The sequence below is a fragment of the Syngnathoides biaculeatus genome, chromosome 1 (assembly GCF_019802595.1).
Source record: "Syngnathoides biaculeatus isolate LvHL_M chromosome 1, ASM1980259v1, whole genome shotgun sequence".
Classification (NCBI taxonomy): domain Eukaryota; kingdom Metazoa; phylum Chordata; class Actinopteri; order Syngnathiformes; family Syngnathidae; genus Syngnathoides; species Syngnathoides biaculeatus.
In genome coordinates, this window is record NC_084640.1 from 15,820,132 (window position 1) to 15,833,909 (window position 13,778).

Here is a 13,778-nt window from a genome sequence, read left to right on the forward strand (position 1 = left end):
TCCCTTGTTTTGATACGTTTGTAGTGTTCATAGTGTTCGCGCAAAACGAAAGGAAAAAACTCAGGGAAAGCCTACTAGAACAGCTGAGGGTGTGTAAACTTGTGCAACAACATTATCTGTGTAATTTATTTGCATTGTGTCCACTCCTTTCACTTTCTTTTCACTTGCGCAATAAAGATTCGAAATGATTTGTCTGAGCCTCATTTTTGTTTTCGTAGACATCCCAAAAACCTGACCTTTGAACCCAAGACTCTTTGTATCCACTACATGCAAGCGTGTGAACTTTCTTTTCATCTCAAAAGCCAATAAAAACACAGTTTATTGAGTTTCATAAAATAAAAGATTGGGGGAGCGACAGCGGCTCCAGCGGCGTTTGGCACTCGCCGCCGCTAGAGGGCAGCACGACAATGACTCAACATTTGAGTGAATTTCTTGAAGGCCCATTGGACCGGTGCCCTTTAAAAGTCACCGATTGCACTGGAAGGCCTCACAAGCGTGCGCCAGATTCTACTTAAGTTGTGCGCAACCACAAGTAGGGCTCACACTTTGCTGCGGAACTTTCCATCTGACCATTTGCTGAGATCTCCACGCCGCGTTTCAGGTGCCCCGACTTTCTAATCTCGGTCCCTGAAAGGGTATTGAACCTTCCTTCCTCTGACTCAGGGCACCTGAACGCCGTCGCGTGGCTCCAGTTCACAAATAAAGTCTCAAGGGCGTGAGTCGCGGCTGTTACGCGCTAACGCGAAGAAGAGCAGGTGGAAGGAATGAGGGAGGGGTTGACGGATTTGGCGACCGAAGAGGGGAACCGACGTCCTGAGTCACGCCCTCGCACCAGCTCGTTTTATTTCGTTGTTGCCGAGAACGTTTTGGCAACGGAGGTGGGAAAGCAAATCGATGAGTCGCCGCTGTCGCTTGAACTTATTTTGGCGGGGCGGAGAACATTTGGCGACAGAAGAGGGGAACCAAATCGGCGAGACGCTGCTGCTGCTGTTGTGTGGACTATTTATCGTTTGGGTGAGCATTTGGGAGTGGAATTGGGACAGCGGAAATGCATTACTGCGGTCACGTGGCCCACCGGGTCACGATCGTATACATCCATCCGTTTTCTTAGCCGCTTATCCTCGCAGGGGTCACGAGGAGTGCTGGAGTCCCTGCTGTCAACGGGCAGGAGGCGGGGCACACCCTGAACGGGTCGCCGGCCAATCGCCACCAATGTAATAACATTTGATCGTAATTTTTATTTAATGCGGCGGAGTATTTGGTGATAGAAGTGGGAAACTAAATCGGTGAATCATAATACGCCGTCAAGCAATTCTCCCGGTCAAACACAACGCACCGAGGAATGGCCTCGGTTTGGTGTCAGAAGTGGGAAACCCAAGCGCCGCTCAAGGGAGTTAGCCAAAGCCATCAGTATTTGTCGAAGGATTTTCGCTCCATTTTGCATCCACGCCACGCCATACGAGGCCTTTGTGCCGTCCATTCCCGCAAGACAAAATACAGTAAATGGTTGCACAAGTGTGCACACCCCCATCAAGCCAGGGGGCGCGGGGGTATGGCTGCGTTCGGAAAGAGCCAATTACGTTCGAACTTCAGTTAAATGCAAGTCGGCACACAGCTGCGATTGTGTCTCGTTTCACGTGTTCTCGTAGACTTTTGCTGGTATTTACAGGGGTGTGTAGACTTTTCTTACTCACCTCGATAAATAACCGTCAAACATCAGTCATTTTAATTTGGTAGGATTAAAAATAGAAGAGACAGCACAATACTTTTTTGGAAACATGTCAATTTGGATTTGTATCTTTCAAATTGTAACATTTTGCTGAAGTTACAAAAATGTAGTTGTGGTGTAAAAGTATCTCTTCAAAAAAATTCCAATTCCAGTAAGAATCTGAAAAAAATGCTTTGATTTGGAGTGAAGTGAAGGCGAATCGGGAAGCAATGCGGCGTCAGAGGCGGAGGGGGAACACTTGAATCTGCCTGGGACTGGCGGCGAGGCGCTACTTTTCACAGCCGCTCTCCATCCGCTTGCCGAGCGGACCCTTTGCCCCCCACCCTCCTCCTCCTCTTCTTCCTTCTCTCCCGCCTCCGCCTCCTCCTCGTCATCATCACGAACCAAGTAAGTCCTCCTCATCCTCATCGTCCTGCCTCAGTCTGACTTCTGCAGCCTCCGCAGGAAGTTGTGCTGATTTACGGGGAAGATCCGATCGACTTCTTTCAAGCGCAAAAAACAAACAACAACAAAAAGTCAGAAAAAGGATGCTGGGCTTCCTCGGATGCCTTGCGTGTCTTTTGGCGGCTTCCGTTGTCAACGCAGACGGTGAGCAAGGCAACATTTAGCAACATTTTGCGCTCGTTGCTTCCAACGCGGCGTTTATGCATCGTGACCTTTCTGTCAAAACTTGAGAAATTAATTTCTTGTATCGGGCGATAATGCATTGGGTTTGTGCTTGAGTTGGGAAGTCAGGCGGTGACCACCTGACGTGTTGTATTAAATTAACGTGTGCTTTTAGATATGATTGAAACATTTTTATGACCCAAAAAAGTGTTTTATAATATTCATTGAAAAATGGTTCAAGCATTATAAATAGCTTGAAGTGCTCTTTCTATTTTAATATTTTTTCTCGATAAATTATCATGAAAACCAACAAATTAAAAAAAAAAAAAAATCCATTCATAAAATGAAATCTCAATTATTTCGGCCCAATAAAACGCGGCTGGATGTTCGGTGGCGGTCGCAGCCGCGGAATGGCAGCGACGCTTCCGTCACACCGCCCCCTGCAGGGCAGCTGCGGCTACACGAGTAGTTCACAGCTACTCGATGTGCCTGTGGAGTGAATTTTGGAAAGTGGCACGCAACATTTTTGCTATGAAAATCGAGTTATTCCTTAATAATTACTTACGACCTCATTTTAACCGATACAAATCTCTGAAGCCCTTCGGACTCGATTTTAACCACCTAAAATTGGTAGAACTAGATGGGAAAAAAATTGTGCAGTCCCAACAAAAAGTTCCGCGTTTTGTGTTGCAGGTCGAGTGTTCGTGGCGGAGTTTGGGAACTCGTCGTCCGGTTCTGGGTCGGGAGACGCCGAGCGGGCTTGCGCCTCCCGGCGGGCTCGCCTGGCGTCGGCCTCGGAGCTCAGGCACGCCGTGGTGGAGTGCTTCTTCTCCGCGTGCACCCGCGGATGGCTGCACGGCGGCACCCTCGGGTAACGGAAACCGCCCTGTGGCGACTTCTGTCGCAAGCCACGTAGTTCTGGTTCCCCCCGCGCAGGGCCGCGAAGATTTTGAGCCCGCATAAATGTATGATCGCCTCATATTACGACATCACAACAAATCGATGTGTTTAAAAGTGAAGACCATTGGCAGTTTTAGCAAAGAACATAAAGTCGACGCATGTGATGTTCTTTGGGGGGGCCGAATCTGGCCCACAGGCCTCGAGTTTGACACACAAAGCGAGCCGCGCAGCACAGGAAACCGCTGAAGGAGCAAGCTAACACTCGTTAGCGCAAAAAGATAAGAAGGGGAGGGCCCAGGTATTCCGGTTCTGCTCCGCGACGTCACGCCTGGACCAGACGGACGCACGACACCGGCAGGTGCGAAACACGGCGCGGACGCGCCAAACCGGCGCTGGCGGGAAAGGCTGCTGGGCCGGGCGCCATTTTGGCCTGCGCCATTTGTCCTCATTCCTTACTTCGTCTTTCAGTTTGCAAGTTAGCCGCTTTGGTGATTAGTCGCGTGGTTCTTTCGCTTGCTAGTTCCCGAGTTATTTCGTTTGGTCCTTGGTCACTGAGTTCGTTCGATTGGATAAAACAGTCATTGGCTAATCTTACATTAGCTCACTGTTTATCTTTGTGAGCTGGCGCGTTTTTGGGCTACTTTGTACGGCGGATTGTTTATTAACTGGTTAGTAGTTGGACTTTCCGCGTTTATCTTCGATCGTTAGTCTGTTTGGCATTTGGTTTGTTTCTCTCTCTCATAAATTCGCCGACTAATTTCTTTGTTGACTCCGTCAGTGCGTTTGTTTTGCGTGCGCCGCTTCCAAATGTTTTGCGGCCGTGGCTGATCGGCAGCGCACGGTACGCCAACACCCCCGTCCAGGAAGTGGCCTTTTCCGTTATGTTTGCGTTGACACACGCGACACGTCGTAACGTCTGTATCGCACCTGGCAGACTTTGTTGTCGCCAGGGCAACCAAACACAAGACACGCCGTAGCCGCCTTAAGCTAACATCGACGGCGAGCACTTTTCGTCCCGCGCCGGCTGGCTTGAATTTTGTCCTTATAAGCCCACGTCGACGTTGACACACTCTCGTGGCGTATGACTCACAGGATTTCTTCTCGCCGTCTCAAATTCCACACAATTAGCGACGCCTCGGATGAGAGGCGAACTGTTTTCCAACCGGGAGACTGACTTCATGTTTGCGGCGGCCGAAGCGCTTGGGAACGTCGCGGCGGTGGCGCGATAAAGCCCAAGCGGCTCTGCCCGGGCCGCCGGCGCTCAGATACGCTGACATAATATTTGCACAAGGAAGTGCACCAGAATTAACGGGTGGGTCCGTGTTCCCTTCATGCTCCAAAGCGGTGTGTGTGTGTGTGTGTGTGTGGGGGGGGGGGGGTCCCCCAAAAAAATGCATTTTATATCGAATACAGAGCAGAGGTGCAATTTTGAATTTTACCAAGGTGGCTCGTAATTCTGCTGCTGTTTGGAGTTGTTTTAGCGGACCTTCATCGGGGTGAACCCGATTGACCCGATTCGATTTTCCAGCGAGGTAGCTTGCGCGTTCACTGGCTGGTTCTGAAGTTGGCTCGTTTGTTCCTTCATCAATTTGATGTATGACAAAAATGAACTGAACGCAGCTGTTGACTCGTTCCAGGACGACCGTGTGCAACTACGTGGGCGGCTCGCTGAAAGTTGTGGACGTGAGGACGGAAAACGCCACGGGCGACGCCGCGAGCGCAAACGGATTCTGCATCAAAGACAAAGGTCAGTCAATCTATTCGAGCGGACAGAACACCTACGTCAATTTTTACGATGATATGACGTCGTTGTCGACAACAGGCGTGCCATGCGGCGACCCCCCGTCCTTCCCCAACACCCGCCTTCGGGGCCGCGGTGGCTTCGAAGTGGGCGACGAGCTCCTGTACGCGTGCGCGCCAGGCTACGTCATGGCCAACGGGCACGGCGCCTTCAGCTTGCTGTGCGACAGCTGCGGCGAGTGGTACGGACTGGTTCAGATTTGCCTCAAAGGTATGAAAAAAAAAAAAAAAAAAGCAAACTGCCACCATGTTTGATTGCGCGCGACCCGGACCGGAGGTCGCCGTCCTGGCTCGATTCCGACCCTTTGCCGGAACAATGTCTCACTTGTCAGTGCGGATGAAAATGGCCGCCGCGGCACCCTGGTGCGACATGCCGCGGCGCGGCCAAGACACGAGGAGGAGCGCCAGATGCGGTCCGAAGGACGGGAGGACGTGCGGGCTTAGTTCGCACCTGGTCGGGCTCCGAAGCGGGCCTCGCGGGAACCGGATGATCCCGGATCATCGTGTTATTCCTCGCTTTGTTTATTTGTTTGTTCCTTAATCATCTGTTTCGTTCATTAGTTACTAAAACGGCCGTATCTGTACGATTGATATGTTTGTGTTCAGAGAATGGATTGTGTCATTCCAGACTCAACACAGACACACGTGGACTACGATGACCAGTTTCCGGACAGCAAAGCGGACCACCGGACCCAGGACGAAAGGCCTGTGGAGGACCACAGCCGAGCGTACGAGGAGGTGCGCAGAACCCTGCCTGACCTTGAGGAACCCAGGGACCGGGCGCTGCAAGAAATCAGCTTCCAGAGAGAAGAGGAGGATCCAGATCTGGACGGTCAGCAGGAGGTGGAAGTCGATGTCGGGGAGGCTCAAGAAAGGACGGGTGACGAGAACCGGAACGTGGACGACTTTGCCGGGCATCCGGGTTGGAAACAAGAAGCGACGACGGCGTCCACAGACCCGCCTGTCTCCCTCCTGTCCCAGAAACATCTCTTCTGGTTCCCCTCGCAAGCCTTCCAGGAGCAGGAGCAGCACTCGGTCTCTGTGGACCCCGTTACCCAGACCACCACTCAGCGGTCGTCCGGCAGCCAGTCAGACGAGAGAGTCAACCAACACGAGCCAGAGAATCTCATTCACCGCGACGACGGTCAAGTGGAAGAACAAATTCCAGTCCAGCTCGACGTTCTGGATGAGCGAGACCGCTACGAAGACCACCGCGATGATCACTACGACGTGGGCGAGCAGGAGGAGGTTCACAACGGCGGTCGCAATGATAGTTCCGAGGGACTGGGTGTCCACGAGGACAGCAGCGACCTGCCGGATCTTCCGGATGTTTCCGAGGAGCATCCAGACCGTGACGATCATGTTCACGGGGAACATTCTGACCACCGCGATGACCACGAACACCATCACGACAGTCACCACCACGATGATCACTATGATCTTGTTGACCAACATAATCGCGAGGACCACGACAGCGAAGACCATAACCACGCTATAGAAGACAGTAGCCAAGATGGCGGCGACACCCCTGCCGAACACGATAGCCGCGAAGCCGACGGTCATCAACGATTCATATTTTCTGAAACGGGGCAGAATGCCACCCGGGATGAAGCGGGAGTCGCAACCACCACAGACGAGACCTGGCTGGACGGACACCCGGTGGCCGTCCACCCCAACGAAGTGGAAGAACTCGTCCCGGACAGCAGCGTCCCAGCAACGCCTGAGCCGGACCCACGGGAAACCGGAGCCCCGGACAACCCTCCGTCCTCCTCGTCCTCTGATGTCCTGGAGTACGACACCCAGCAGGCGGTCCCCACCCACTCGTGGCTCCTGGACCTCACCCAGCACCCTTTCCCGGACCCGGCGCAGGACGGCGACCGCCTCGACGGGGTGACGGGGGAACGCACCTTGCACAACTTGCCCGGTGAGACGGGCGAGAGGGGCGAGGTGGAGGGCGAGATGGGCGGGACCCTGTGCGACGGCGAGAACTGCCCGCCGCCCGGCCCCTCGCGCCGGGGCCCCACCGTGGCAGCCATCATCGCGGCCGTCTGCGTGGTGGCGGCGGCCGTCATGGCCACGGTGTGGTGCTACCGGCGGCGGCAGCAGAAGAGCTCCGTGTACGACATCAACGGCAAGGGACAAGGCAACCAGCACATGGAGATGCAGCAGAAAGTTTAAGGGGGTGGGGGGAGGGCGCTTTGGGGGGCTTGGGGGGCAGAGACTTTTTCGGGGCGGAATCTGCTTTAGAAATCGGAATCAATTTGAGGAAGGGGCGTGTGGAAGCCCGACAGAAATGTGACACGCGGTGGACCCTCGGAAGTCAAACCCAAACAGCGTTTCCATTTTGACGATTCAATCGGATTTGGGCTCAATTTCCAATCAGGCCGCATGAGCCGCACTTCCTGTAAAGCCGCCTTTCGGACAAAACAGCCGACGCGGGTCCACGGATTGGGAGAAGCGACTGCTTTTAACACAAGTGGGCGCGGCGGGTGAATTTGGGGCGTTGGGATACACCCTCCGTTCTTCACTTTCTGATCTGACCACGTTGCGGGTCGACTTCAACGCTTCCAAGTGGTAAAAAGCCGTTCAAAAAAAAAAAAAAAAAGCATTTGGTAGCCACAAAAATAATAATAATAATCAGTCACAGTTTTGACAATCGGCCTTTATCATCGTCAATACTGCGACATTCACAAATTGGGTTTACCTCGAAATTATGGGACGTTAACTGCTCCGACGTTCCGCTGTTTGTCGTCAGCACTTTTTTGGGGGTCTTCATTTTTCAACGTTCGCCGTCCAGCTGGGACGTCGGTTTGGTTTTTGCCGCCCGGAAAACCACAACGGAGGAGGTCTTCGCAGATAACCTTTTTAGTTCACAAGTGCAAAAACTCGTTAATCGTAAAACACGCATTAGCTAACATTAAAACGTAGCTAACTTTAACGATACTTTTGACGTTGTTTGTCAATTTTTTATGTTTCGACTAATCAAATATGCTCAAGGATATGCTTACACACACAAAAACCCCAACAAAATATGGCATCATTTCCAACAGTACGTACACAAAATATTTCCCAACAAAGGCAAAATATGAAAAAACCCCCACACATCTGTTATCCAAGTTTTCATCTTCATCCAGATTTTAGGCTGGTTCTGACGGTCCACTGTACGAAGAAAAGAATTTTGTTGTCTTTTTCCCTGTCAGCTATCGATACGGTTGTCGTTTTTTTTTTTTTTTTTTTGCTGTTTCTTGTGTTTGTGACGAAGCTAAATGTCGATAAAACCCGCAAGGGTTGGGGGGGGAGGGTCGTCCGACGACGGTGCCCCCCCCCCCCCCCCCCAGGAGGCTCTTGCACTTTGTGGTATTTCGCTTGATTTCATCTTTTTGGTTTGTTTTTTGACGTCATAATTGATTAGCCATCTTCAAATAACTGACACATAGTCGGGAATTGAACCGCGCGAGCTGCCGCCGCGACGATGAATGTGATATTTGCTTGTGGGTGCGATTATTAATCAATGCGTGATGCGTGCGTGTTTATTAATGCGTGTACACGTAACCGCTTGACTTTAACGGCGACGTGCGCGCGGCGCGTCATTGTGGAAATGCCCCGGATGAGGAAGTGAAGCGAGCTCCCTCGCGTGTGTTTTTGTGTCCCGTTTTGCAAATAAATCCCCAAAACGTGCGACTCTGCTTCGTTATTACGCCGCACACGGCAACGCGACACCTCTGGCGAGTCCAAATTTAGTCTTTCGCGTTTAGGCTTGAAATATTTTGCACAATTGGATTCTGTTTTTTTTTTTTTTTTTTTTTTTTTTTTTGTGGAAGGTGGCAAACAATCAAAAAAGTTTGTCGCGTTATGATTTCTTCCAAACAAACGAACGATTCTTGCTGGAAGGAAATCCTGCAAAGAAAATTCAAGAAATCAAGCGGTGACGATTATTTTTGGCCTTCCCGGCCCTCGTAAACTCCCCGAACCAATTTGTGGTTGCAATCCTGCTTCCGAACGAAAAAAAAAAAAAAAAAGCCCCAAATGGGCTTTTGTCTTTCTAATCCAATGCAGAGGCCACGTACGCGCCGTCGAACTTCTGCGGCTGCACTTTTCCCTTGCATCAAAATTAAAAAAGAAAGAAAAAAAAAAAAAAAAGACTTGACGCACCCACAGAAGGGAATTTTCCGCAGTGGACATTTTAACGCGTGCGTGCGACAAACTGCACAGAGACTCGATGTTCAAACCCGATTCAACAAGTGCGTGTCTGCTTTGACTTCAGCCTCCCTCACATCTAAGAGTCTGACCCCCCGCCCTTTTTTTTTTTTCTTTTTTTAAATCAGGACAATTTCAATTCCATCCATCACTTTTGGGGACGTCGCTGACGTTTTTGGCAAAGATCTTTTATTGTAAAACAATTCACAGCGAGTACAAATATTACACCACTCCCCCCCCCCCCCACACACACACACAGACACTTTAAAATCAAAATGTTCTTTCATAACGACAAAATTCAATAAATACAGGCCGGTTGGAGTTTGTGTCCGTTTCAGGGTTTGCGCTGATAATCCAGAAACTCGTCGATGAACTCCACAACTTCGCCCTGCGGACAAGAAAAAAAAAAAAAAAAAAAAACACAAAACGTTCAGCGGCCGCACTCAATAATACAATACAATAATCGACCCCCCCTCCCCCCCCAAAAAAAGATGATTTACTGGCTGGATACAAAACGATAATCAAAGAAATCAAATATGATACAAAAATCAAAAGTAACAGCTGAGCATTTATGTTTTTAAAAAATTACTGAAAAAACAATGGAAGATGGAATAAAATATTTACTTCTTATTACACAATACATTTGATTAATTCATTAGATATACAAAAAATATGCAATTGCAAAATATTATCCAAATGTTATATAAACATTACTATTGAAAACAAGGGAGAGGCCAACGTTAGTAACAAAATAGATTATTTTGGATTTATCATTCTTGAAAGACAAAATGATAATTACGGTTAACAAAAAGAAATTAAATATGATACAAAAATCAAACGGAATAGCTGAGCATTTATGTTTTTAAAACATTACTGAAAAAACAATGCGACAAAATATTTACTTCTTATTACACAATAGCTGATTGTTTTGATTAATTCATTAGATATACAAAAAAAAAAATACGACTTTGTCTTGCAAAATATCATCCAAATGTTATATCAACTATTATTATTGAAAACAAGGTTGAGGGCCGCTTTAGTCACAAAATTGATTATTTTATATTTATCATTCTTGAAAGACATAATGATAATCACGGTTAACAAAAGAAATCAAATATGATACAAAAATCAAAAGTAATAGCTGAGCATTTATGTTTTTAAAACATTACTGAAAAAACAATGCGACAAAATATTTACGTCTTATTACACAATACATTTGATTAATTCATTAGATATACAAAAAAATACGACTTTGTCTTGCAAAATATTAGCCAAATGTTATATCAACTATTATTATTGAAAAAAAGGGTGAGGCCCGCATTAGTAACATAATTGAGTAATTATTTGACATTTATCATTCTTGAAAGATTTATTATTAAGAATGGTAAGAAAAATGTATACATGCTATACTGAAATAATACATTTTGATAATATTCATTATATTTTATTCATCTCAGTCCATTAAAAGCGAATTTTCATTTGCTGCCACATTTTTATTTGTAGGATATTTAACGCTGCACAGGAAATTGGAGGGCTGTATTATTATTATTATTTTTTTTTAGATATGATTTTTTGGAGGGGAGGGGGTTATTTTACCAGAAGATTAGTTACAAGTGTTTTACATTATATATGTAATATTTTTGTCCCTAACTTAACATAAAAGCATTTTGGGGCCAAATGACAGCATCTGTGCTTTGCTGCAACCTGCTGGACACTCGCGGTAGTGCAGCTAATAAATTGGGGGGTGGGGTGTTAAAAACCAAAACCAGGCCTCACTGACCTCGTCGTCACTGGCCAGATGCTTCCTGGAGAAGTCCAACATCTCCACCTGCAGGCTGGTCTGGTTGTAGTAGCGCACGGCCTCCTGCGCGACAGGCGTCAACGTCACGATAGCACGGCGGCGTTTTTGGTTCCGGTCGAGCGCGACACGTACCGGTCGGGGCAGGAAGTCTTCGTCGCTGAGCTGCCACTTGTCCTTGTGGAACTTGTAGTAGACCACGTTGTTGTTCATCACCTCGTCGGCGGGGTCGAACAGCAAGTAGCTGGTGGCGCACGGCACCGCGTTCTTCAGGTCCTTCACTGCCAGCGCAAAACGGACGCTTGACGCGACAGACGTGCGATTTTGGCGCTAGCTAGCGAGCTAAACGCCATGTCCGGCTCAGTTAGTCGCACAAACATTTATCTGTGACAAAATGGCTACACGCAAACCCCACGAAGGGGTTTTGGTTTCCAGGGACTACGAACTACTGAGTCTCCTCTGGCCGATCGTTGAACTCGATCGGTCCGTCCGGATCGAAGTCCGGCGCGAGTTTGCGAAAGCGGGCCGGACGGAACTCACGTTTGTAGTAGGCGAACTGCAGGTAGTGGTACATGGTGGCCACAAACTTGTCGACCACGAAGCCCCCCACCACGGGGGTCAGTTCGCGCTCGCATTGCACTTTTCTCTCCAGCACCTCCGTGTAGTGATCTGGAGACAACCAACGACACAAAGGCTCAACGTGAAAACCTGAAGTCACAGGAACTTTGTCGTTTTTGGGACTGAAAAGTTCCACAAACAATTAGTCGTAAGCACTGGGACACCCGCCGGAGTCGGACACCATTTCCCACGGTGCACCCACCGGCGATGTTGGCGTAAAAGTCCTTGAAGTCCTTGACGTCCCGGGGCCCCTCGGAGGCGGCCAGGCACTCGTCGTAGACCTTGAAGAAGTCTCGCAGGGCCAGCTCCATGTCGGACACGCTCGTGCGGAAGTTGTCGCCGTTGTACGCTCGCACGGCGCGGACAAACAGCATCTAGAGACCCCAAAAAAGAGAAATGAAGCCCACCCGTCTGGTGAGGGAGGAAAACCTGCGGCCACACCTCGTAGGATTTCATTTCCAGGTCTTTGAGGTGCTCCTCGGCGCCCGGCAGGCTCTTGTAGTACGCCATGTTCTTCTGCATCATGTCGTCGTCCGGGTGCTTGAGCAGGAAGGTGTGCGCCGCCGCCACCGCCTTGGCCAACCTGTCAGTCTGATTGGAAACGGAGACAAACGCCGCCGGTCAGACGTCTTCCGTCCTTCTCGGGGCGAGTTTCACCCAATCGGCGCAAAATTGGGGGTAACGCCGAAAAGCCACGCTTGGAATGACGAAGCAACTTATTAACAGTCCACCAATCTGGTTTTTGGTTTTTTTTTGGGTCACGCTTCTCGACGTGGGTGGCGGGCGTGCCGCAGCCGATCCCAGCTATCTTCGGGGTACACCCCGAACTGGTCGCCGGCCAATCGCGGGGCACTTCGAAGCGACCAGTCGCACCTATGGGCGACTTAAGAGTCTTACATTAACCCGGCGCGCGTGCTTTTGGAGAACCGGGAGAAAAGCCGCGCAGGCCAACACCAGACTCAAAAGTCGTCCTCACTGCTGCTAGTCATGAATCCAAATGATGATTATCAATAATCACATCACTGAAATGGCTCAAGAGCGGCACCAAAACTATCCCCACGTTCAGTTCTTGAGGTGTGCAACTGTGAAAATAATTCTGGAACGGACAAAAGTTCCGTTTGTCCGGTCCAGTCCGCGCGCCCCCCCCCCCCACCGACCTTGAAGTAGGCGTACTGCAGGTAGCGGTAGGGCTCCCTCCTGTCGAACTCGTCCAGGGTCTCCCGGCCCGGCACGGACTGCCTGAAGGCCGGCAGGCCCTGCTTGCAGCGCTTCAGGCAGTGGGCCCTCTGCAGCACGTTGCCGAACGCGCGCAACTCCGGGAACTCGGCGAACTTGGTCTCGTCTTCGCGCCGGACCGAGCTGCAGTTGATGTTGCAGAAGGCCTCGCTGTCCCGCAGCAGCCGGTACAGACGCAGAGACACCTCCAAGTATTCGGCGGCGTCCGACCACTTCTCGGCGCCGTACTGATCCAGCGCGTACTTGTAGGCCGACTCCAGGGGCATGAGTTCGTGGCGGGGGAAGCTCCGGAAGCTGTACTTCTCGTACTGGCACAGGACCGACGCCAGGCCCGCCGCGGCCAGCAGGAGCACCGGCAGGGAGGCTGCCATTTTTTTTTTTTGGCTCGTTTGAGGAGGGATCGGGCTCCGCTCCGGACACGTAGATAGACCGAGGAGGAGGAGGAGGAGGGTTCCCGTCCCCCAGAACTGCCCCTCCCACATCCTACAAATCACAACTTTTCTCACTTGTGTGCCGTTTTATATGAAAGGACAAAATCCGCAACCGAACACGACCCAATTCCGTTCATCTCTCGAGTTGTTCCGTTTTACGGTGGGACAAAAAGTTTGTTTGGAGAACGGGCGGCCATGTTGGGTAAAATTCGAACCCGGTGCGACTTCACACCGGTTCCGCCCACTGCCACGTAGAAGGCGCGCCCGCCTGCGCATCGCCGTCGCAAACGGTCCAGAACGTTTGCAGTCTCGCGTCTAAATCCGCAGAAACCGCCCCCTTTTCGTCCTGGACAAGGATTAAGTCGCTCTGAAGGCGCCGTAAATCCGCCACTTACTTACTGACGTACGTAAGTTGAGAGCCGACCACGTTGACACTTTGCCGAGGCTCGAGTGCGCATGTGCG

General features: G+C 50.2%; 2 protein-coding genes across 6 annotated transcripts; one reads left to right on the forward strand and one right to left on the reverse strand.

Moving 5' to 3' along the window:
* Positions 1–451: 451 nt before the first annotated feature.
* susd5 (sushi domain containing 5) lies at positions 452–7,213 on the forward strand. Of its 5 annotated transcripts, none has more exons than XM_061826113.1 (8): positions 452–1,014; positions 1,128–1,214; positions 1,882–2,116; positions 2,174–2,317; positions 3,029–3,206; positions 4,873–4,982; positions 5,058–5,246; positions 5,664–7,213. In XM_061826113.1, exons 4-8 carry the CDS (start codon positions 2,257–2,259, stop codon positions 7,211–7,213), a joined length of 2,088 nt encoding a protein of 695 aa, XP_061682097.1. In that variant the 5' UTR covers positions 452–1,014; positions 1,128–1,214; positions 1,882–2,116; positions 2,174–2,256. The 5 variants fall into 5 exon arrangements, with proteins under 5 accessions (XP_061682097.1, XP_061682120.1, XP_061682092.1 ...); XM_061826136.1 differs by having other exon boundaries at positions 452–601; positions 664–1,214; positions 1,914–2,116; XM_061826108.1 differs by having other exon boundaries at positions 452–1,214; positions 1,914–2,116.
* A 239-nt stretch (positions 7,214–7,452) lies between these two features.
* Positions 7,453–13,761, reverse strand: crtap (cartilage associated protein). Its single transcript, XM_061823959.1, has 8 exons — positions 12,806–13,761; positions 12,090–12,239; positions 11,851–12,022; positions 11,571–11,699; positions 11,166–11,311; positions 11,013–11,096; positions 9,542–9,620; positions 7,453–7,896 (listed from the first exon to the last, which is right to left on the reverse strand). The coding sequence occupies exons 1-7, from the start codon at positions 13,364–13,366 to the stop codon at positions 9,567–9,569; spliced, it is 1,296 nt and encodes a 431-aa protein (XP_061679943.1). The 5' UTR covers positions 13,367–13,761; the 3' UTR covers positions 7,453–7,896; positions 9,542–9,566.
* Positions 13,762–13,778: the final 17 nt, after the last annotated feature.

What these genes read in the sequence shown, in the direction of transcription:
- susd5 (XM_061826108.1), top strand. Translation starts at nt 2,257, where the DNA reads ATGCTGGGCTTCCTCGGATGCCTTGCGTGTCTTTTGGCGGCTTCCGTT. An exon ending in CTGCACGGCGGCACCCTCGG is followed by an intron (nt 3,207 to 4,872) that starts GTAACGGAAACC and finishes GACTCGTTCCAG; the next exon opens with GACGACCGTGTGCAACTACG. An exon ending in ATTCTGCATCAAAGACAAAG is followed by an intron (nt 4,983 to 5,057) that starts GTCAGTCAATCT and finishes TGTCGACAACAG; the next exon opens with GCGTGCCATGCGGCGACCCC.
- crtap (XM_061823959.1), bottom strand. Translation starts at nt 13,366, where the DNA reads ATGTGGGAGGGGCAGTTCTGGGGGACGGGAACCCTCCTCCTCCTCCTC. An exon ending in TGCAGTACGCCTACTTCAAG is followed by an intron (nt 12,240 to 12,805) that starts GTCGGTGGGGGG and finishes GTTTCCAATCAG; the next exon opens with ACTGACAGGTTGGCCAAGGC. An exon ending in AAGACTTCCTGCCCCGACCG is followed by an intron (nt 11,097 to 11,165) that starts GTACGTGTCGCG and finishes CCTGTCGCGCAG; the next exon opens with GAGGCCGTGCGCTACTACAA.